Consider the following 23,914-nt stretch of genomic DNA (forward strand, 5'->3'; position numbering starts at 1 on the left):
TGAGCTGTCGTGCAGCTTTCTGCCCTGGGTCACAGAGCGACGCCAAGTCTGACCTGGAGCCCCGGCTCCCCTCTGTGGAGAGGCCGCTGGGGTGGGGACCCAGGGCAGCCCGGCTCGGAGCGGGCAGGCCTACTCAGCCCACACCCAGCCCAGCCCTGCCGTTCCCCTCCCGCCGGGGCAGGCGGGGGTCTGTGAGCCCCACATCTGATCAGCAGAGCCCTCCCAGGCTCCTTCCTGGAGTCTGAGACCTCTGCCCTGGGGGAACGTCAGGAGTGCGGGTGGACACGACTCAATACTGCCTTACGTGCTCAAATGTGCCATTAAGAAAATGACCCCAGGGCTGCGTGCACTTCCCACAGGCCATCACTTCCCCTCCAGGCGCAAGCACAGCCCCCCGGGGCCCCTGCCTGGCCCCTACCGGCATGGGGATCTTGGAGAGCTCCCGGCCGATGCAGTTCTTCATGATGCTCCAGAGATTAAGGCTGTAGTTGGGCTTGTCGGGGATGCGGACACGCCTCTTGACTTTGGGAGGCCCCTGGGGCACAAGTGAGGCATCATCTAGCATCTGCCAGAGAAGCAGAGTTCGCCTGTCAGCAGAGGCCAGCGCCAGCCCATTGCTGGCAGAAGGGGCAGGCTCTGCCTGCACTCAGATGAAGGCACCCAGGGTGCAGGACCCCCCCAGGGACCTGAGGTCAAAGTGCTGCCTCCCCACTCCCCCCCCCCCCAGGATCCCCTCACTCACGTTGTCTGCAGTCCATTCCACGGAGCCTGTAGTCCCTGCCTCAGCTTTTCTGTGGGAAACACAAAGGAGAAGGCAAGTTGTTTACAAATCCCAAGGCCTCCTGGGGACCTGACCCGCTTCTATCCAGCCCCCTGGGCAGTCAGAATTTTAAAAACTCTGTTTCAAATATTATTGGGAAACAGAAGATGAGATGGAAATACACTGTTGAGCCACCAGAGATTCCTTCAGGGGTAAGAGGACGCCAAACCAGGCCTCTCCCTGGAAGAACCCAGGGCAGGGAGGCGGTGAGCTGCGCTGGTCCACGAAGGCAGAGGAGGAGCAGCCACAGGATTTCACCCTTCCTGGCCTGGCTGGGTTTTGAGGGGCCAGGGACGGCCGCCTGGGGTGGGGGCAGTGGCACAGGCGTGGGTCTGGGGCTGCCGGGACGCCTGATGCGCCTGGGGACAGGCAGGGAGCACGTGGTGGGCAGGGGGCCGCATGGCTGCTGCGGGCAGTTCTGTCGGCGTCCCTGGGACTTGGAGAGGCAGCTCCTCCCCAGGTCGAGGTCGGGGCCCCCATGCCAGCCAACACAGCCCCCCCGGCCCTCTGACCCCTTCGGTATCAGGACCTAAGGCACCCTGGCGAGGCCTGCGCCCTAACCCTGTGGAGTCCGTGCTCCCTGCCCACAGCTCCGCCTCACTCTGCTCCCTCCACGCACGTCCTGCCAGCTCGGGCCGCACGCCTGGGCGCGTCCTGAGGGCCCCAGGGACTGGCACCCTGGCCGTCAGCTGTCCTGGCTACTACTAACGTGTATTCAGAAAGATCCCGAAAGAACTAGCTTTTACAAGAAATGAAACAAAAGCTTCGAGATGGAGAATGAGAGGCTTCCTGTCTCTGGTCTGCTCTGGAATGCTGACAGGGAGCCCAGGACCCTGCAGCTCTGCGGCAGGGCAGCGCCCTGCTCTCCGTTTAAAGTGAAATCCCCGTACAGACGTCGTGTGGGTATTTTTGATTTAAGGAGGCACAGAACCTAGCCTAAGCGAGACCAGCACCTGGAGCAAGACTGAAAAGAAACCCCGGGTGCAGAGAGCCGAGGCGCCCGAGAAGGAGGCGCCGGCGGGGCGTGGCCCCGGCGCCGCGGCCCCGCCCACCTGCCCTCGCTGGGCTCGGTGATCACGGTGATGAAGGACGTGGAGTCTTCCATGGCGTCGAAGTACTCGGTATCCTCATCCTCCTCGCTGTCCTCGCCTTTGCTGGCTAAGAGGCTTCCTAGGGACACACACCGTCGCCACCTCAGTGGGCAGTCTCGCCGTCCCCCCCGCCCCCGGGGCAGCCCAGAGCCCCCATCGCCCACCCGAGCTGCCCTGCTCCCTTCCCCGGAACGCGCTTTCCTCTTAGCCTTCTGCTCAGGGAGCCTCCTTCCGGAAGCTTCCCCCGCGCTCCGAATACTCTGGTCAGTGGCCCAGCTTCCCTTTCCCGGGGCGCCTGTGACCTCCGAGCCCCAGGTTAGGTGAGCGGCACCCGGCACCCGGGAGGTGCAGCCACGGGGCTCATCTGGAGCCTGTGCCTGTCACGGGGGTGCCGGGGCACACGGGCGGGCAGCAGGGGTGCGTGTCCGCGGGGCCGCGGAAGCTGAGCCAGCTGGCCGAGGGGACGCCGCGGGTGCTGGGCGGTGGACGGGCGCCCGCTCACCCTCGCTGAAGCTCTTGCTGGGGTTGGCGGCCCGGCCCGGGGCGCTGCGGAAGGCGCGCTCGAGGCTGTTGTGCTGCTTGGCCAGCTGCTCGATGGTCTCCTCCAGGTGGACGCGCTGCTCCTGCTCATACTGCAGCGCGCGCTGCCATTTCCGGCTGTGCGTCTCCGCTAGCTCCAGGAAGTCCCTGCAGGCCTGGGGGCGAGGGGGCGGCCGTGAGCAGAGAGGGGGGCCCCGGGGGAGCCATCCCCAGAGGGCCCAGAAACACCCGCGCTGCCCCCTGAGCCTGTCGTGGGGTCAGGAGACCCCGGCTTTCTCAGAGCCAGCCTGGCGTCCGCCCTGGTTGGCAGCCCACCCTCGAGACGCCCTTCCAGAGCAGCAAGCCCGGTGCTGCCAGCCGCAGCCAGCACACTGCGTGTTTCTCAGGGCGGGGGCCCCAGCTTCGCTGTGTGCTGGGCCGAGGTTTGTCACAAGCCCGTCCCCGCTGGAAGCAGCGCGCTCCTGGCAGCCCGGGCCGGACCCTGACTTGGGTGCGGAAGGAAGAAAGACTCCCAGAGCTAAAGGGTCTTGTCCAGCAAACGAGACGTGAAGTTGCCCAGTCGTGTCCAACTCTTTGCGACCCCATGGACTGTAGCCCGCCAGGCTCCTCTGTCCATGGGGTTTTCCAGGCAGGAATACTGGAGTGGGTTGCCATTTCCTTCTCCAGGGGATCTTCCCCACCCAGGGATCGAACCCGGGTCTCCTGTATGCAGGCAGACTCTTTTTTACTGTCTGAGCCTCCAGGGAAGCCCCCAGTTCCAGCAAAGGAACTGGGACTCAGAACTTTCTACCGAGTTACCACACAGTCTGTCACTCATCAGCTCTCCTTCTGTTGTTCCCTTCAGACTTGTGGCCCACTATGACATCCAGATTCTGTTTAGCCTCCTAGGTCCACAGGTGGGGTGGTTCCAGCACCCGCTGAGGAAGCAGGGGCTGGTCATTCTGCCCCCATCACCACAGTGGAGAGGAGGGCCTGGGTCTCTGTTGTCCCTGGAGGGCAGAGAGCTCCGAGCCGGACACCTCTGGACTTGCCCTTTCTGGACCCCGCTAACGTGCTCAGAAGGGACACTGGCTCTCAGCCCAAGCGGCATGGGTGGTCTCAGGCCACCACCTCCACCAGCCACTGGGCTCCATTAACATTGCACGTGGCCCCTCCCCAAGGGTCAGAGATGAGTCCTGCAAGTAGAAAGGCACAGGGGCCCCTCACTGGCCACAGGGACCACGCAGCACGACCTGAAGGGCCACTGGGGGGAGCCAGGGGGTGATGTGGAGCTCCGGGCTGGGGAGCACTTGACGGACACCCTCTTCATCAAGGCTGGCCCCAAGCAGGTGCCTGCACCCTGCCTGGGCTCAGCTGGCTCTCCCGCCCCACAGGGAGCCACGCCCCCAGCGGGGGCGGCCTGGCTGGTGGAACGGGCCCTGGCCTGGGGCTCCAGAGGGCCGGCCGCTCAGCTGGCTCTGCACGTCGCCCCTTAACAAGCCCTTCCCAGGCACCTTCCCTCCGTCACCCCATCTCCTCTCACCCCACCCCCCGCAGCATGCAGCGGGCAAGGCCCCCTTCAAGGAAGCCTGAAAAGGGTGAGCGATCAGAGTGGGGATGGCAGACTCCTGCCTGGGCCACTTGGCTGCTCTGGGTGCACGTCCTGTCCATGAACCACAACAGGAACGCCCGGCAGACCCTGCACTTGTGAGCCCCTGTCCCCGCTCACCCCGCCGAGTCCTCAAGGTGGGAGGAGAGGGACCGTCCCTGTCTGACAAAAGAGCAAACAGGCTCAGTCCCCAGCAGCTGCCCTGCAAGGCTCTGGGGAGGGGGTGTGTTCAGGGGCCCCTGCCCTCCCTGGCAGGTCGGATCCCTGCCCGGCCACACCTAAGCCACTGTAACACGCTTCTCAAGCGGGGCAGGGATTTGTGACAGGTGTCCCGACACGGGCTGGGGGAGGGAGAGACTCATGGGGAAGGGAGGAAAGCTCCTTATGGGCTCAGCAGGCTCGAGGTGAGAGGCTGCATCCGGCCCTTGCAGGCCTGGGGCTAAGTGGGCTCTGTAAGGCTCACCACCCCCCTAGAGTGGAGCTGCCACCACAGACTGCCACATGACCCGGGGACACCGAGGTGGGTCTGGGGAGGCCCCGCTGCAGGCCCAGCTCTCCTGCTCCCGGGTTTGTGACCTGGAGCCCAGCATTCCCACCCTGGGTCCCACAGGCCCCCAGCTCCACCCCTGCCCCGCCCCTCCTCACAGTAAACCTCAGGCAGGGGCCCTGACAGCAGCCGCTGACAAACCCCTGCAGGGGCCAGAGCAGAAGGCACCTCGCTCCTGGGACTGCCCTGGCAGGTTAAGAGGTAGCAGAGGGGCGGGAGGGCCAAACACCCCTCAGGAACGTCCCACACGTTTACAGGAGCCCCAGGACCCCAGGTCCGTAACCCAGAGCTCAGCCCACCCCGGCTGAGCTCCCAGCCTTCCCCTGCTGACCCCAAGCGCAGCCCAGCACCCCGTCAGGTTCGTCTGGACTCCGGCCACCTGTTTGCCACCCGACGAGGAGCCCTGACCGCAGCGGTGCCAGTCCCCTCGGCTGCTGGTCTGGTCAGCTCTCGGGCCACAGAGCTGGGTGTGTTGTGGTGTCAGAAACTCACCCCAGAGGCCTGGCATTGGCGGGAGGGGTGTGCCTTCGTCTCCTTGGGCCCACCGCTTTAGGGAGGACCCTTGCTGGGGGCTCCTGTGCCCCCGAAACTGAGGCCCAGGGGGAGGCGCTGCCTAGGCCAACAAGGGGCGAGCAGGGCAGGATGCCAGGGCCCCGGCCGACCCGTCTTGGGTGGGGCGTGTAGGGACCAGGGCTGTGCTGAACGTGGGGCCCTGTCACGGGTGACGCACGTGGTGGGTGCTCATGGTTTTCTGGTTCCTGGGGTCTGGGGGGGCCCTGCCCGCTGGCACTTCGCCTGCCCCATCGGACTGGTTTGGCAGCTCCACAAGGGCCTCTGGCCTCGCCTCTGCCTAATAAGCACTGCTCCGGGGGACCTGTTGCTGTCACTCCCCACCAACCCCGCACAGTTCCCGCAGGCACCCCTCGAGTTTTAACATAGGTGGATGCTTTGCTTTTATATGACTCAGAGCATTTAAAACAATCCTTGTGAAAGAGCCACAGACAACAGTATAAAACAGCCAAAGGTCAAGCAATGTAGTTCACACAGACTCAGAGAACTCCACATGGCCTCAGCTCCCTACCAGCAAAGGCAAAGAGGGGAAAATGGAAGGATGACTATACCGCACGGGGAATGCTCGTCAGTATCTTGTGATAACTTGTCAGGGAAAAGAATCGAAGAAAAATGAATAACTGAATCATTTTCCTATACACCTCAAGTTAACACAACAATGTAAATCAATGTTAAAAAAGGGACTTCGCTGGTGGTCCAGGGGCTAAAATTTCATACTCCCAATGCAGGGGGCCCCAAGTTTGATCTCTGGTCAGGGAAACAGCCCCTTGCATGCTGCAACTAAAGATCCTTTGTGCTGCAGCTAAGACCCAGCACAGTCAAATACTTTTTTAAAAAAGTGACAAAGCCAAGGAGGGAAAGATGATTGTGGTATGAAGATGAATTAGGCTCCCTTCCATAGAAACGACCCCTTTCTTGCCCAGCTTCTCTCAGACCTGATCCCAGACCCCCTCCACACTCATCTCCGGGGCCCCGTCCTTCCCCACACACCGCCTCCCATGTGGCCCCCGTGTCTTCCTCCCCTTCTCCAGCCCCACCACCCTCTGATCCCCCCACAGGTTGGGGATAAGGGGTGTCGGGGGCATCCTCGCAAGCACTGAGGAACCATTACAAGTGTGGTGAGGAGGACGTGCAGCTCAGGGAGGCCAAGGGACCCGCTCAAGACCGCAGGCTGCGCTTGTAGGGCCAGGGTCTGAGTCTCCCTTGTCAAGCTGGATCCTTATGCCTGTCTGGGCGCCCCTTGGGCTGGTGTGGCCTCCAGGGCCTCCCTGCCATGGAGCCAGGCAGCTCAGGATGCTGCCCCGCCCGGGCCCTGATGCTGCGGCTGTTGCCAACACAGCCAGGGCTGCCTGCTAAAAACCCGGGGGTCCCCACCTCACCGCCTCTGAAGGACAGACCAACATGGAGCCGCAGAGGGAGGGTGTCCAGGGCTGCCTCTGGACCGCATGTGGCCGGGCTGGGCCGTTCCCACCGACGCCAGGGCTCAGGGGTGGGGGTCGTCTACAGGCGATGGGAGCCCGCGCCTCCGCCGCCCCGAGCTGCCTACCTGTGTCTGTCCCCCGAGGTAGCGGTTTCCCCTGAGGCTGCCGCCCTTCCCTGGGCCCCATCCCAGCAGGCGCAGAGGAAGGCAGGGGCTGGCCTGGCCCCGCCGCCCAGAATGCTGAGCTGCGCTCACTAAGCTGGATTAGGCCTGGGGCCCAGTGAGGGCAGGCAGCCGGGGGTGGCTCCCAGCAGCCCCAGGAGGGCCTGGCTGACCCTGGCTGAGAGCACGGTCACATCTCATCTCCCTGAGGCCCTGTCCTGTCCTTCAGACCCCGTGCCCCGCCCTGTACAGAAGCAGTACCCCGGGCCGCCGCAGAGCCCCCTACACTGCCCTGGGCCTGCACTGGGACCCCTCACAGCATTGCCGCCCACCCAGGGGCAGGCCTGTGAAGGCAGCTGAGGGCTGCCCACCTGGGGAGCCCATTGGGACCCAAGGGAAGCGGCTGCCGATAACCCCAGCAGGTGTCCCGTGGGGCAGACACCGAGGGTCTGGGCTGTGTCCCTGGCCCAGCTCCACCCGGGGGAAGGAAGACACACATTAATTGCTTTTGTCCCCCCTAATCCTAATCCTCATTGCAGCCACAGCCTCCCTGCTCCCCACATGTCGGCAGGCAAGCAGGGCATTGGGCCTCCGCCTGGGTCTCTGTGCCCCCTCTCTGCGTGGCCCAGGGAGCCTCCCAAAGTCTAGGAGGGTCTGCAGAGCTGGGAGCCCTGCTCGGGTCCGGCCTTCCCAGCGGCCACTCAGAAACCATCGGTCTGCTGCCTGGTCACGGCCGCCCTGGCTGGGCCATGAGGAGGGTGCCAGGGAGTCTGTGGGTGTCGACTGGGTGGCCCTCGGAGCCACAGAGGAGGTGGGGCCAAGGGCCAGATGCCCAGGGCCGGGTGGAGCAGGGGCCCTGGGCCACAGGAACAGCTCAGAAATGGTCCAGCCCTCGACACCCAGCAGGTTCCGCTCGCCTGGCTCGCAGGGAGGATGCGGGGAAGGGCCATGCCTCCCCCTGCAGCAGCCAGGCCCTGCCCGGGGCGGATGGCCCTGTGGCTGGTTCACAGTCTTTGGGCTCCCAGGTTGGCGGGTGGCCGGGGCTGCTCCACCAGCTAACTTGCCACATCGACCCTCCCGTGGGCAGCATCGCTGTGGACCTGCCCCCACTGCTCTGTGGTACTAAAGGCAGCGAATAGGGGGAAAATTCTGTGGAGTCACAGGTTCCGCGGGCCCCTCTGCGTGGCCAGTAGCTCATGCCAGGTCCAGGGAGCCACCTTCCTCTCTCACCCAGGAGTGGCTGGCCTCCGCGCTCGCCTCCTGACGGTGGGAAGGTACTGTCCAGGTCACAGGTGGCCACCTGGGGAGAAGCATAGCCATCCTGGGCTCTGAGATGGAGAACAAGGGCCTCCCAGGAGCCACAGCAGTGCCGGGCTCTCCAGGGGGCCTCTGTGGCTCAGGACCAGCCACATGGCCACACTGCGCGTCCACCAGCCTTGCTGCCCCTCTGGGCCGAGCCACTCCTGGGGCCAGGCCCCCTGCTCCTGTGGGCTTGGCTCAGCTTGGCCAGCCCTCCCTGGATATGCAGGGTACTTGCTCACGGCCCTGCGAGGGCGGTTTCTCACTTCCGTCCACACTTTAAAGTAGCTCCTTCCAGGCTCAAAATAGTTCACCCTGGTGGGCAGGAGCTGGCCCCATCTGGATGCCAGTTTGCCGACCGATTTTAGACCGTCCTGGAATCTATTTTTACTCCTCTCCCCAGGCCCCAAGGCAAGCAAGCTGCTGGGAGCCAAGCAGTGGTGGGTCAGACGGGAGCCTGCCCATGGGCCTTGGAAGGACCCAGAGGGGGGCCCCCATGCTCTCCAGATGGGGCTCAGAGCAGCCCCAGAGGGTCTCCAGCAGGAAGGGGCCCCTTCTGACCTGGTCCGCTCCTCTGATGCCCCGCATGTGAGGCCCTGGCCCCAGTACCCAGACTTGCTGCCTCTGCTCCCACCTACCTGTCCTCACCTGTGCCCACCTGCCTGTCCTGCCGCGGCAGTTTCCCACTCTTGCTGTCCGCCTCCCCCGCCCCCAGCACATCTGCTCACCCCGCCTTTGTTCTCACAGCACCCCCGGCTGGAGCTGGGCCCCCCTCAGCTCCAGCTCTGCTGGGTTCTAGTGCCCTGTGCCCCTGCCGTCAGGGTCTGCAACCCACCCCGCGGGCCAGCTCTGCCGCAGGCAGCAGGACGTGTCCCCTATGGGCTGCTCCCTCCCCTGGTAAATGAGGGACCCAGTGTGCAGGTTCCGTCCTTGTCGGGGGCCTTGGTGGCCAGCACCTGGGCCCCACCCCCCAGCTTCTTGCATCTCAACTATCTGGTCTTTTGTGGGGCGCACCCACCCCCCAGCTCTGCTCACCTGCCCTCACCCTGTTCTTGCCCAGCTCAGAGGGGCCACATCAGGAGGGGCCCCGGGCTGTCAGCCCACCAGGGGGCCCTGCACCTCCACACTGAGGCTCCCCTCGCTCTGGGCCTTGGGGTAGCGCCTGAGTGATACACGTGATGGTGACAAGGACGCTGTAAGGACACCAACCTCGTGTGGCCGTTGTGGGGAGCAAACAAGATGCCAGGAAGGAGCCAGGGCGTCCCAGGCGCCTGCTGTCACTGCCAGCCCCCAGAGGCCAGCCCCAAACCAGGGCATCTGCTCCACCACAAAGACATGCTCGGGGGAGGAGGAAAACGGGAGTGCGTTCTTTCACCCCGTGGAAACTGACACCCAAAGTACGCACTGGTGACGTGTTAATTCTGCCCTTTGCCTCCTCTGACGCTGTGACGCAGCCACTGCTGTAACACGGGGCGTGTCCTGGCTCTCCGGTGCGGCTTGCGGCCTCCACACCCAGACCAGGGTTGGGGGTGCCCTGCACACACTTTGAGGCTCAGCCTAGGAACCCCGGTCGTTCACGGCGCTGTGAGGCTCCTCCTAAATGGCAGTGATGCACAGTTACCCAGTCGGCGATGCCAGCATGGGCCCGCCGGGCTGCCTTTGATCAGTCTCAGGACTCACTCACTGGGGAGTTCTGCCAGACACTGAGCGGTTCACTCAGTCGCTCCTGCGTTCTCTCACAACCCTCTGCCCCACCCCGCTGTCTTTCTCTCGTTCACTGACGCTCCCACATGCCAGACTCTGTGCCACGCCTGGAAGTTACAGGGCTCCCAGAGCATGAGGGAAAACGCGTCCAGTCCCTGCAGGCGCCCAGCTCAGCGGGGACGACGGGCACGATGCTGGGGTAGAAAAGCCCGTGAAACAACAAGGTCCTACTGCGTCAGCACCCTGGATAAGCCGCAGTGGAAGAGGACAAAAAAGGAACGTGAACATGTGCCTAACTGCGGCACTGTGTTGTACGGGAGACATTAGTGCAACATCCTAAATCAACTATACTTCAATTAAATGAACTTTAAAAAGCCCCAGAGATGCATGGACCTGCCAACAGGGCAGTGGGATAGGCGGGGATGTGGGGCTGGAGGTGGGGTGAGGGTGGGCAGACGAGGGCTTCCTGATCCTCCTGCCCCCTAGGAAGCCACGGGCTGGAGCGAGGGGCTCTGGAGCCGCAAGGCCTGGGCTCTTATCCTTAGCAGCTGCCTCAGTCTCCCTACCATACGCTGCTGAGTGGGCCAGGGGAGGGGGTGCGTGCGGAACGCCTTGTCGGCAGTGTGACCCCGGGAAGTTGGTTCTCTTTCTCTCTGGCTCCCTGTGGGTCAGTGGTCCATCGCTGCCCCTGGCACCAGGGCTGAGCCAGCCAGGTGAACCATGAGACAGGCCTGTGGGTGGGCTCCGGGTGACCTCCCCGTGAGAAAAACGCGTTTACGATCTGACGACATAAAGCCCTGTTCCTATTTCACTGCAGCCGGGCTGGGTCGCGTCTGCAAGGCCAGGTGACCGGGGGGACGGTGCTGCACCTAGCTCTGGGCCTGGCCTGGGGGCAGGGCCCACACTTTCTTCCTGACACGGCAGCTGAGGAAGTGGGCCTAGGATGACTTTGTAGCGGGTTAGTGAGATGTGGGCCACTTGGACCTGCTTTCCTGAGACATGAGGCCCAGTGCGGTCACCACGTGGTGTCTCGGGCAGCCCCACTGGGCCACTGTTAGGGCCACAGGTAAGACCTGCGCTCGACCTGAGGGGTACGGCGTCTGGTGGGGGATCGGACGTGGAAATAGCGGGCTAAAGACTGCTCGGTGGGCTCAGTGGTGCCCCTGGGCCCTGCGGGATCTAAGAGGAGCACCTCCTGGCCGTGGTGACGTCCGGGGGCCTCGGAAAGATGAGCAGGGACGGCCCAGCATCGGTGGGCGGGGGGGTTCTAGGAGGTGCAGCAGCGCAGGGGCAACGCTGCAGTATCCACGATGCCAGACCCCCCGCGCCCCTGCCCTCGAACATGCACCAGAGGGGCCACCCTCCGGCTGAGGGCCGGGCGCCCTCGGGGAGCAGGGCCACGGGGAGGCCTGCCTCAGTCGCCACAGTCCCTGGGGCCTTGGAAACTGTCCAGCGCGCCTCCCTCCCTGTCCTGCTGGGAGCTTGGGATCTAAAGGCTGAGAACAGCGCTGCCTCCTCGCAGATCTGAAGGAGGTTCAGCGGCCTCCCCCTGCCTCTCTCCTGAAGGCTGCTCAGCCCCGGACTCCCAGGTAAAAATTTCACTTCACTCCCGGGTAAAGTGAAGGTGCAGCAGTCGCCTCCCCGGGGGCGAGTGCCGCCTGCCTGGGGCCCTCCCGAGGAGGTGACCGCCTGACCAGCCGGCCCGTTCCCTGCTCCCCTGCCACGACCCAGGCTCAACTGCAGCCTGTGCGGTGGAGACCCCACAGCCGTTCACCGTCCACGGGAGGTGGGAGGAGAGGTCCCCAGGTTCCCATGGAGGAGTCCCCCCCGTTGGGGCAGGGTGGGGGCCAGGAGTGGGTGGGAGGAGAGGTCCCCCAGGTTCCCTCGGTCAGGGCAGGGAGCTGGGAAGGGGTGGTGGAGAGGCAGGGGCGCCCAGCAGTGGGAGGTCTGGCTTCCTCCTCCTCCCATGAGACCTGGGGGACAGCTGGGGCAGCTCCCGCCCGTGCTGGGTCCCCACCGCTGCAGGAAAGACCCCGTGCAGCTGCTGCCCAAAGGTAAGAGGCGCATCAGGGTCTCGGCATCTGACATGGGGCTTGGCCTGGGCAGAGGCACCTTCCCTGTGTTGACCTCAGAGTAGCAGGGGCCTCTGTGGCCCTTGGGGGTCTCACCCCAATTGTCACGAGGACTGTTACTCCCCCCACACGCTGCACAGACCTGGGCTTGTGTCCAGCTTAGACAAGCTGGACTTAGCGGCTGGAGGCCCCGGGCAGCTCTCCACATGGGTATCAACAGTGAGGCCATGGGAAGGGTAAGGGGTCCTGGGCGGGACCGGCCTCGGTTACAGCTCCTTGGTCCAACCCCTCCTAAAAGCCGGGGTGGAGGCCGAGGCCTGGCCGGGTGTGGGGCTGTGCCGCCTGTGCGGCCCGTCTGCACACGGTGGGGGTCTGGGCACTCGCTGTCTGTCAGCCACACAGGCCGCCCGCCCAGAGCCACGCCGACTCCTGCTGGGCGAGGAGCAGCTGAAGGGAAGGGTCCCCGGAAGGAATGGGGCCTCTGCTCAAGCCTGGCCACCCAGCACCTCACTTCTCTGCCCCTCATGGGAGCCAGACACGGAGGGGCCCTCCTCGGGGTCACGTTCGTGGCGGGCAGAGCGCAGGTTCCACCACGCGGCCCGCATCTCCTGGTGCCAGCGCTGCCCACAGGCTTCCTGACCAACCCCGGGGCTTCAGCTTCCTTCCCGCCACACAATTCATTAGGCGCTCAGGTGGCAAGCCATCTTTACGGCTTTGTAAACACAGACGAGCCTCTGATGCCCGATAAATTCTTTAGGCTAGAGATGCTAACCGAGCAGCTCATTATCTGGGAAAAACCAGAACGGCCCGTGGAGACAATGAGGCTCCAGGCTCGGCAGGCGGGGAGGCCGGGCTCATTCTCAGCCCTCTGGCCTGTCACCGGGAGACGCGCGCTGACTCAGGCCCCTGGAGTCCGGGGACGGGGTGCAGGGGCCAGGCGTGCGGTGGGCTCCAGCCCCCGCCGTCCCACTGCCCTTGGCTCCCCTGCTGCTGGATGGACAGCCCAGCCTCTGCTCAGGCCTCTCGCTGCAGGGCCCGAGTCCCCAGCCGGGAACGGCAGGCTGCCGCTGTGGCTGGCCTGACACCTGCCCGGGCCTCGTCCTCTGAACCTGCCTCCACGCCCCATGCCTGGCCCCAGCTCCTGGCGCCGCCAGCCCGGCCAGGGTGTGCCCTCCTGGGGGGCTCCCCTGGAAGAGGGGCTGTGGCTGGCAGGCCTGTGTCCAGAGGGGGCACTCATTAGGCCGAGAGAGGGCGGGCCCTGTGGCCCGGCTCAGCCTTGTCCTCCGCCACCACAGAGAGGCCTTCCGGGTTCCCGGTCACATTCCTGTGTGGCTCCCGGGACCCATGCAGAGGGTGACCCCTGGGGCTGAACCCTCAGTCCACACATGTGGCCCCTCGTTCAGCCCCTTAACCTCAGGTGGGCAAGACTGCAGCAGCCTCAGCTGGGAAGCTCTGCTGGCCCAGGGACCCCCCCCAATGCCTGCCCCCCACCCCACATGCACGAGCCCCCCTGGTCACGGGTCCTGGACACGCCGCGTCTGGGCAGCAGCTGTGGCGGGGCAGTGTGGCAGCCGCGTCCCCGCTGTGGACACGGGGCTCGCTGCTCTGCTCAGCACGGCCTCCCGTGCCCAGGAAGCCCCCGCCGGGCCCCACGCCCAGCTCCGGGCTCCACCCGACAGTGTGGGCCAGCGACCCAGCCTGGCCCCGGGGGCGTGGATGGTGTGACATGGGGGAGGTGGGGAGGGGGAGCCCGGACCACCCAGCGGGGAGTGAGTGGCCCCTCCCCACGGGCCGGGCACTCACGTTGATCATAGCATTGGACGTGATGCGGAAGAGGGTGGCCCGCTCGTTGACCGCCTTCAGCTTCTCGCCGCTCTCGGCCGGGACGCGGAGGCCGTCCAGCTCGTTCAGGGAGCGCTGCAGCGCCACCCCGTGCTTGGCCACGAGCTCATTGCACGTGCCGAGGTCGTCTAGCTTCAGCGAGAGGCTCCTGATGGTGCCGTGGAGCTCACTCTTGTCGGCTGGGGAGGGAGTCCCGTCCTCGTCGTCCCCAGAGTCATCTGTGGAGAGATGTGGCGTGGTTCTCAGGGCCCGGCGGGGGGGAGACCGGGACGGAGGGGCAGGTAGAGCTGCCGGGAGAGAGAGCTGCCTGGGTGAGGGCGGGGTGTCCGCCAGCCCCCCAGCAGGTGGGATGGAGAGGGGACCAGCTTGAATGACAGGGCCTGGCTAAGCTCTGCAGGGTGCAGGCAGGGGTGGGCAGCACCCATCCCAGACCCGCAGAGGCCGCCGGAAGAAGCAGAGTCCCCGAATCACAGGCCGGCCCCACGGACCCCGCTTCCCCCCACTGTCCGCACCTCACCTCGCTGTCTGCTCTCCGCCCACCCCCGGCGGCACCAGCCTGCCCGCTCTCTGCAGACAGTGCTGCTCCTGCTTCAGGGCTTCCCCTCTGTGTCCCCGGCCCAACGCCGGCCCACGTTCCGCGCCCCCCAGAGACACCCAGGCCACAGTCACAGCCCCTCCCTGCTGCTGCAGGGCTCCCCCGAGGAGCAAGGCCATGCTTGCCTGTGGGGTCTTGCACGTGGAGACACCGGCCGTGGCCCCTCAGCGGCATTATCAGGCAGGGACTGTGCCTTCCCCAGGGGACAGACAGGCGATGGGCTCGGGGAGGTGAAGTCCAGCCCCATGCCCCCCCAGCCCCCCCACCGCGGGCTAGTCTGTCTGCCTACAGAGCAGCCCCCTCACACCGGGCTTCGGGGGCCCCCGGCTCACTCCCCTCCCACCACCCCCTCTCCTGGGGCCCCAGGTGCCCTCGGCACCCCGTCCTACAGTCTGGGGTACCTTGGAGCCTGGCCCCTGGCCAGCCCAGCCTGTGTTCGAGCGGGGCTCCGTGGAGAGTGCGGCGGGGTGGACGGCTGGCCTGGGCTCTGCAGCCGCTTCAGTGCCAGCCTGTGAGGGCCAGAGCCTGTGAGTGTCCAGGGTTTCTAAGATGCCTTGTTTCAGAAATAATCAGCAGGAAACTTTTATATATATATATTTTTTGGTGACGAAAATCCGTAACCCGAGATACAAATTTTTGAGAAAAGTACACAGTGTGAGGGAACAGACTTCCTCCCATGGCAGGCAGGGTGTGTGGGGGCGGCGTGGCTGAGTCACTGCTGCGCACGCCCTGAGCTGGGGGCAGCGTCTGGCCAGCCGCGGAGGGCCTGCCCCCCCAGCAAGGAGGCGGTGGGGGGCAGCCGGGCCGGGGACAGGGCTCACCCCACCCATCCAGCCCCACTGCAGCCCTGAAACAACCCGGCGTCCAGAGCCGCACATGCCGGGCCAGGTCCTGACCCCTCGCCTGACCAACAAGAATGCTCAGCCGCAAGGTGGCCGGCAGACAGCGACTGTTCCCACTCTGCAGGCGTGAAAACTCAGCTCCTGACACCGAATCACAGGTTTAGGGCCCTGCCGGTACAGGGCCAGGTGGTCTGCACGGAAGCGGTTCCTCCTCCTGGATCACCTACGGAAGGCTCAAATGGCTGGGTGCCGGGCCCTGGGCAAGGCGCTGCCTTGGTGAGTGCATGCTGATGACCCGATAAGGTAGGTCTGGGGGCCAGGAGGTGCTCTGAGATCGCCCAGGGCCATGGTTGTGGCAATTCTGCAGCCTCCAGGCCTGTCCGGGGCTCTGAGTTACAATGGAACGTCCTCTCGCTTCCCGGGTTCAACATGTCTAATAACCAGAATAACCACTGACTGGTCAGTGTGGCTGCCGCTGGGCACCGGGAGGGGCGTGGGGGGGCATGCTGGCTGTGGTCAGCCTGAACGTGAGCCCCTGTACTCTGAGCAAGAACTGACCGCCCAAACTCTGAGCACCTTCCTGCGGGAGGGCCGGGAGTTGGGGTGGGGGAGGTCATTGCACCTCAGCAAGCAGTTCTGGGGTCCAGGTCAGGTCCAGCTGCCCGGGGAACTGCTTCTCTGCTCCCAGGGCGCTGGCTGGGTGTTTGGGGGTGGGACGGGAAGGCACTGGGTCAGCAACTGCTGAGCAGCAGAGTCTGTCCTGTGGGAAGGGGCCGCCAGTGCCTCCCAGAGACACGGTGAGGACATGAGGAGGGAGGGGGTGGGCAGTGAATGGATGACTAATCTTGGGTGCATCCCAGGAGGCCTGCACAGAGGCGGCAGTCACACACGAGGGCAGGGTGGGGAGAAGGGGCGCAGAGCCACAAGCTGGAGCGGGTAAGGGCATGGCTGAGGAGCCTGGGCCTCCGTCCCGTGGCCAAACGGACTGTGTGGGCATTTGAGCAGAGGTCCAGGTTAAAGAGGAGGCTCTGGGGGCGGAGTGCAGGGAGGGGCTGAACAAGGGAGGGGACCCGGGCCCCCGATGGTGCACTCTGGCCGTGCCGAGCCCCAGGCCTCCGTTCAGGGGCCTCTGCAAGGAGCAGATCCACGTTGGACACACAGATAAAGCTCAACATCAGAGACGCAAACCAAACCACTCGATGTGGCAGTGCTCAAGCTGGCAGAAAGGATGGATGGCATTAACTCCACTTGTGCTTTCTGAAAGACCAGCAGATTCCCTCACGTGCATGAACAGGGTGTCCTGCTTCCCCCCACCACCCCAACTTAGAAGGGAGCTCCTCTGCTGGCGGGCATGTCGTATGAGGAAGGAAGACGCTCATGCGTGCAAAGTGGCTTAGGCTGCGGTTCTCGAGCGGGTGGCCTTGGAGGTTCTCAGGCTTTTCTGACCTCACATGTCCTCTGTGTCCCCACTTCCACTGGGACTGAAACTCAGGGACAGTGAGCTTGTGAGAGGAACAAAGTAACCGCCCACATGTCAACAACACGGCAGACACGGAACTACCCATAGACTCAAAACCCTACAGAAATGCTGCAACTGCAGGGGCAGCAGCCCCCGAATCCCAGGGCCACGCCGAAGCCACGCTCCCGGCCACGAGGGCGCCCAGGCCGCTGGCAGAGCCCACGTGATGGCCAGGACTCGGCACAGCGCAGCCGTGGGGAGGGCCTGCCAGGCTGCCCCGGGGCGGGAACATGAGGGGGAGAGCAGAGGCTTGACCCGAGGGGGCTGAATGGAGTGTCTGTGACGGGGGAAGGACAGGAGAGCTGGGGGCGGGGTGGGGGGGCAAGGAGGAGGCCAGGGCAGGAGGAAGCAGCTCTGCCCGCCCGTCCTCCTGCCTCCTTCCCCCGCTGGCCCGGCCGCCTCGGTGCCGAACCCCTGCTGCCTGCCTGCCTGCCTGCACGCTGCTGCTCCTGGAGCCGCTGACGTTCAGATCAAACCTGCACACAGGACTTCCCTGGCGGTCCAGTGGTTAAGAATCCACCTACCGATGCAGGGGACACGGGTTCGATCCCTGGTCCAGGAAGATTCCCCGTGCTGCGGGGCAGCTAAGCCCATGAGCCTGGGTGCCTAGAGCCCGCGATGCACAACAAGAGAAGCCACCACCGCGAGATGGCTGAGTGTCCCCTCTCGCTGCAACTAGAGAAAGCCTGTGTGTAGCAACAAAGACCCAGCACGGCTAAAAAGAAATGACAAATAAGCCAACAAGAGTGTTTTGTTGTTTCTTTTTTAAAAATAAAAAAACTTCACAGAAAAACAGCTAAGCAGGAGCCCAGCGAGCTGCTCCACCAGCCGCAAAGGCCACGACTCCCGAGAGCCGACGCTGCCTGCAGGTCGGGACAAGGGTTCTGCCCTTCCTCCCCGGGGAACTCCGGGCCAACGCGCTGGCGCCTTCTCAGAACGATGTTCCTCAGCCAGGGGTGCCCGGAGCCTCCCGGCTCAAGTGACCACAGCAAACGGCAGCTCCAGGCTGAGGAGCGTGGGAAGAACCCCCGGTCTGGCCCACAAGCCGGGGAGTGGGGCGCAGTCAGGGTACAATGCTGGCGGCTCTGGGACAGTGGGACCACGTGCCGCAACAGCCCGTGGAATCAAGGGCCCCAGCCTGTTCTCCCGACACCACCGTTTCTAGAAAAGCACCGACTCCCAAAACACCCATTGGATTTCACTGGCTCTAAAGGCGAGAACGAATCCTTTTTTGCTAGAAGAGAATAAATCCATGACGTTCAGGTTACTGATTCATTCCCAAGGCAGCAGTCGCAACTTCTCCATCCACCCCGACCGGGCCAGCAGAAGACGGCAGTCCACGGCCAGTGCAGGAGTTTCCAACCCTTGGGGGCTACCCTGGGTTGGCTGGTGTGTCCCTCCCCCCAAATTCATCTCCTTCCTGGAACTTCAGAATGTGACCACAGGACGTCCCTGGTGGCACAGTTGATAGGAGTCCATCTGCCAATGCAGGGGACACGGGTTTGGTCCCTGGTCCGGGCAGACCCCTTATGCCGCAGAGCAACTAAGCCTGTGGGCCATAACCCACTGAGCCGAGAGCCTGTGCTTCTAACACGGGGAGCCACCGCGATGAGGAGCTGCAGCTGGAGAGCGGCCCGGCGCACCCCAACTAGAGGAAGCCTGCAGTGAAGACCCAGCACAGTCAAAAGTTAAGTAAAAATTTAAAAAGAATGTGACATTTGGGCTGCTGCAGGTGCCATTAGTTAGGATAATACTGGAGGAGGGCTGGTCCTTGATCTGCTTTGACGGATCTTACAAGAAGAGAAGCAAAGACACAGCCTCCGTGCTGACAGAGACTGGAGCGAAGCATTTACAAGCCAAGGGTTGCCAGCGACACCAGCCGCGGAGACAGGCCTGGGACACGTTCTCCCTGGGCCGTCAGAGAGAAGAGCGCCCCCGACACCTTAATTTTGGACTTGTGGGCTCCAGAGCCGTGAGAAAGTAAAAATCACGTGGTGTGAAGCCATGGGCTTGTGGAGACTTGTTACCACAGCCCTGGGAAACGGTTCCTGCAGCTCCAAGTGGCACAGACTTAATTTCCTGCCGCCGTGGAGGGCAGAGGCCCTCGGCACGGGCGTGTGGCGAGGCTGCACCCCGCTGAAGGCTCCTGGGGAGGGCGTGGCCTCCTTTTTTCTGGCTTGTGGCCTCCATCCTCAGAGTCAGCAGACCGTCATCTTCCAATCAGCTGCCTCCGTCTCATAAGGACTCTGTGATTACCCCAGGTTATCCAGGTGGGCCTCGCATAACCTCCCGGCTCAAGGTCCTCAACTTAACCCCGTGGGCACAATCCCTCTGCCACGGAAGGTAACACATTCGCAGGTTCTGAGAATTAGGACGCAGACACCTTGGGAGCCATCACTGAGGGGCGGTGGCTAAGCGGGACCCGAGGCTGCGTTCTCATCTGTCGTGGGTCAGTCCGTCCGACTTACTGCCTGAGGAAAGGGGGATGCTCTCCACTTAAGCGCTGAGACCCCCTGTCCGGGCACAGAGACCTCACAGGTCCCTCTGAGCTCCCCGCCAGCCTGGCACACATGCCTCCCTGACCGCGTGGGGGGGTCTCCTAAAGCCTCCACTGGCCGGCTGTGACTGAGGGGCCCCTGGGCACTGCCCGGACCCGGGCCGCTGGGACGGACCCTCCTCCACCTGGAACTCCTGGGAAGGAGAGGGTTGCCATGGAAACAGCCAGCGGAGCAGAGCCAGGTGGGCTATTTTTAGAAGCAGAACTCTTTTTTCACCCCCCACCTCCATCTTTGAGGAGAATGGATCAAGTTTCTGGGTGGGCAAGCCCTGTCAGGGGGCAGTGCAGACTGGCCTGGAAGGTGCGGGAGGTGAGATGGTGGGGACCTGGGGGTCGGGCGCCCCCGGGGCTGCCCTGATTTGCACTTGCTCGCTTGTTTCTCTGGGGAACCTGGCTTTGCCCTCACCTGCCACGACCTCCTCCAAGTCCAGCACTAGGTGAACAGGACCCTCTCCCCTCAGCCACTGTGGCTGGATATGAGTGAGAGTTACCCCAAACCCACCAGCTCCCTCCCCAGTGCTTGGCCGGGACCTGCCTCCACGGTGGGAGGAACACCCGAAAATGTGAAAAGAAGGTGGGGGCTTCTCGGAGGTCAAGGCTCAACACTTGCTAGGCAGGCACGAGGTCACAGACCAGGCAGGGGCCCAGAGCGGGCAGGGCCATAAGAGAAGCCTTGTCCCGCTCCCCAAGGGGGTGACCACGCACGGCGACCCACAGCCACTCAGGGTGAGTGGCACAAGGTGGGAGGCGGCCAGCAGACAGTCAAGGAGAGCCGCTGGCGGGGGAAGGCCGGGGGGACAGGACCTGGGCTGGGTGCGCACCCCCGGCCGGCCCCCTGCCACTCCACAGAAGACAGGGCGCGGAAGGGCCCCTGCTCCCCGCTGCACCGCGGCAGGGAGAGCCTGTGGCCCAAGATCCAGCTCAGAGCAGCAGCTGTGGGTGCTACGGCGGGTGCTGCATCACAGCCTGGCCCAGAGGTGCTCCTGGACCCAGCAGCGCTGTCGGCGGGTCAGTGCGGGCAGGCCCCCTTCCCTCTCCACCCCCCACCACAGGACGCGGAGAGGCCAGACCCCCAGCCCTGCAGCCTTCCAGCCGTGGCCTCAGTCCCTGAGTGGCCGCTCCTGCCCGGACCCCTCCTGGGCACCAAGAACTTGAAGCAGGGAGGGCCCCCTGCAGTCTGGCTGTGCAGAGACCCCCCGAAGGGCCTCTGAGGAGACAAACAGCGTCACGGGCCCCTGCAGTCTTGGCAGAAAACAGCCACTTCCAATCCGCAACCGGTAACACCTCAAAAATTCCATTACAGCAGGTTTGGCAATGGTTGTTTAGATTTCTGGAGCTGTGTTAAGCTGCCCAGAATTGATCACAGAATCCAATCAGCCAGATGCTGACAACAGAGGCCTTGAGGCGGGCCCACGATGTCAAGTGACCTCGTGGCTCTGAGACCCCAGGGCCCCGCGGCTCGGTGACGGCCTGCCCTGAGCTTGCCCGCGCTGTGTCATCGCCTCGTGTGACACCGTTGGCTACAAGAGTCACGTGCACGGGACAGGAAAGGGTGGCATGGAGAGCTAAGGATCGTGCCAAGACCCCGGGGCTCCTGGGTGGTGGGGCTGGAGCCGGCAGAGCCGTCTTTGCAGAGCCTGGCGGCTCCTGCCTCCCCCATGGCCCCGAGGCTGAGAGACTGCAGCCGCTGGCCGGCACCAGCCAGGGCCCTCCACCTGGGGAGGAGGCGGAGAGCCCTGCTCGGGGGCAGCGCTGGCCCTCAGGGCCCCCACCCGGGCACCAGGGAGAGGGAGGCTGGGGGTCTCCTGGTCTGCACAGAGAAGGGCTCAGACAGGAGCCCCAGGGTGGGGCCCCGAGAGGCCTTGGGAGGACGGGGCTGCCTTAGAGGTGCGCCCTGTGGAGGAGGGGCCGCCCCAGGGAGGGGCAGCAGGCGTGCCGGGCCGCAGGTGGACGACCAGAGCCCGGAGGACGAGCGCCCCTGAGATGCAGCCCCCGAGGCAGGTCAGGGGCCTCGGTGCTAGACAGTGAGGCCGGGGGACCAGGCCAGACGTGACCGGGAGCCACCGAGGGCCCCTGGGAACGGGACTGCCCCTCCACCAGGACACTGTCAGTCCTTCCTGATGGGAACCCAGAGGGAAAGCAGGGCTGTCTTCTCAAGGTAGAGTCTGTGGGTCACTAGTCCTGCAGGGGGCTCTGTAGAAAAAGGAATCAACGATCAAAGAAAACCACTTTCAAAAACAGGATGAATGACATCCCTTCCCCTGAAGCAGGGAGGTGACAGAAAGTTTCGAGAACCTTGAAGACCTTGGAGGGCATGTCAGGATCTGGTGGAAACATCAGATAACAATTAATAATAAATCACCAAGCCCTGGTAGGCAGGTGGAGGACAAGCCAGAGCGTCGGTATCGGGTGGACCCGTCTCCCCTCCTCCCTCTGGTGGTTGGCACGGGGTGTGCGGAGGGCGGCTCCCTCTGCAGCGGGGTGCAGGGGTGGCCCCCCACCAGGACCACTGTCAATGAGGCTGAGTGGGCCGCCAAGGATGGGCGCCCCGGGCTTCACTCCGCTTCCACCGGAGACGTGGGGGCACAAACAGCACCCCACAAACATGAGTCTGGAGGCCGTTACCCGCCTGACTCTTCTCTTCCCATGGAAAAACACCCCTTGGGGAACCTGTGCCGGGTGGAGAGGCCAGTGAAAGGCTGGGCGGAAAGCTCAAGAAAGCAAAGAAACCCGCCCCTTTCCTCTCCTTGGAGGGGCTGGGGTCAGAGTCACGAGGACGAGTGAAAGACGCAAGAGACGCCCACTGACCCAGCGCCTCCCTCCTCGGCAGAGCCCGGGACCCGGGGCCACGCAGCATCCTCAGGGTGACGGACGGCTCTGGCCACAGGGCCCCCCTCCAGGGAAGCGAACACTGGTGCAGAGATGGAGCATAAAAATAGAGGCGCAGTTCCAATTGCGGCATCTGCTGCGACGCTGAAGGCAACCTGCCACTCACAGCCCCTGCCCGTGGGCAGAGCGCCCTGCCCAGCCAGCGCTTCCACCCTAACCAGGAGTCCACGGGTCTCCTGAAGGAACGGGGGGGTGCACTGCCGGGGGCTGCTGTTCCATGCCCCCCCGCCCCCGCCTCCGGACTCACTCGTCTGCCTTATCCTGGTCCGCGGCTTGCCCAGGGTCCCAAGGGGCAGAGGTGGGCTGCCCCTCAGCCAAGCTGAGGCAGGGGCGTGAGGGCACGACCCCACGCTGGCTGGGCGTGGGTGGAGACATTGCAGCCTGCCCCCAGTGTGTGAGCCCTTGTTAAGGAGCACGGACGCGCCCCGCCCTCTGACCTGGTGATGTCCAGCCGCGAGCCCACCTGGTCTCAGCAGGTGGACCCTCCCCGCGGCGCCCGCCCCACCCAGGCAACAGTGAGCCTTCTGACGGGGGCGGGGGGAGCTGCTGTGCTCCCCCGGCCTCCACCACAGGCCCCCAGACTCCACCCCGCCGACCGCTGGCCCCTGGCTCACAGAAAGCCCTGCAGGCCCACCCTCCTTGGGAAGGGCCTCAGTATTGTTGGAAAAGTGTCTCCAGGAGGTTTTACACTGCGGCCGGGTGAGGACTGCGCGGCCTCCCCAGCTGTGTTGCCTCGATGCCCTCTGTCTGTCCCCTGCACCCCAGCTCGGGTGTTGGGCACCCCCCATCAGCTCTGCAGACAGCCAGCAGGGCTGAGGGGCTCCCGCGGACCCCAGGCGTCTGGCTCCCGGGATGTCCCTATCTCTGGGGTCCTATGCTGCCTTCTGAGTAACCAGAGAAGATGAAAGAAAGTTCTGTCGTCTTGGCAGCTCAGGAGGTCACACAGAATTTCCACACTGAAACCCAGCCTCTGTCCACACAACCCGCAGGCAGCTTGGGTGTTGGTGGCTCACCTCTGCTCCAGGGGCCTTTTCTCCACGGTGTCATCACCAGTTAGCAGCCGCCTGGGTCCCATCGCGCTGTGAGCTGCGGCCCCCGTGGACCAGGGCTGTGGTGGGGACGCCAGGAGGGCTTCTTTCTGCCCCCGTCAGCCCAACCCGCCTCCCGCTCCTCCCCGTTAGGCAAGGGCGCCCACCCCTCTGCTGCCTGCTGTGAGACCAGCGGCCCGGGAACAGTCAGGGCGTCCGGGGACGGATAACAAGGAGCCCCACCGGTGGGAGTGTTTGGTTTTAGCTCAGCACCCACACCGGTCTCGAGTTCCGAGGTCTGCGGCCTGCACGAAAAACCGCTGAGCCGGTGGTAGCAGCATGGCTGAGCCCGTCACGGGAGCCTGCCGGCTTTCGTTTCCCTGGCCTGACGACAGCCACGGCTGCTTATCCTCGGAAAAAGTCAGACGGCCACAAGACCACACGAGAGAACTTTGCACGCAGGGCTGTCTCCAGGCCTCAGTGACAGAGGGTGACTGAGGCGAGGGGCCCTGGGCGGGCAGAGGCAGAGGCAGCCGCTGTCTCTGATGCCAATCCAGGGAGAGCAGACCTGGTAGAATGTGTTCAAAGTGGCGCGGCTCAGAGTGAGGCCGAGAGGCAGGGGTGGGGGTGTTTTTGGAGGCTGTTCAGCTCCTCCAAAGGCCCTTTTATTCCTCTCCTTGTTCTGGGTCCCCATCCACGCAACTGGGAGCCTGGCCAGGCCGTGTGTTCGCAGGCCTCTGAACATCCCTCCTGGAGGACACGAAGGACAGTGGACAGTCCTCATCGTGACCCATTGTCCTTGGGAGCCCCGACCCAAGGACCCAACTGA

General features: G+C 64.3%; 1 protein-coding gene across 5 annotated transcripts in view; it reads right to left on the reverse strand.

Annotated features, from left to right (window-relative positions):
• Positions 1-23,914, reverse strand: part of OSBP2 (oxysterol binding protein 2) — a 120,310-nt gene that overhangs the window by 11,662 nt on the left and 84,734 nt on the right. For 4 of the 5 annotated variants that reach the window (XM_043436411.1, XM_043436419.1, XM_043436435.1 and 1 more), the window contains 5 exons: positions 13,617-13,873; positions 2,414-2,606; positions 1,873-1,990; positions 743-791; positions 419-565 (listed from right to left, as the gene is read on the reverse strand). In XM_043436411.1, coding sequence (XP_043292346.1) covers positions 419-565; positions 743-791; positions 1,873-1,990; positions 2,414-2,606; positions 13,617-13,873 — 764 coding nt within the window. Of the gene's footprint in view, positions 1-418; positions 566-742; positions 792-1,872; positions 1,991-2,413; positions 2,607-6,702; positions 6,771-13,616; positions 13,874-23,914 lie in introns of those variants that run through there. The other variant, XM_043436444.1, reaches the window with a different exon arrangement.

The sequence above is a fragment of the Cervus canadensis genome, chromosome 1 (genome assembly GCF_019320065.1).
Source record: "Cervus canadensis isolate Bull #8, Minnesota chromosome 1, ASM1932006v1, whole genome shotgun sequence".
Classification (NCBI taxonomy): Eukaryota; Metazoa; Chordata; class Mammalia; order Artiodactyla; family Cervidae; genus Cervus; species Cervus canadensis.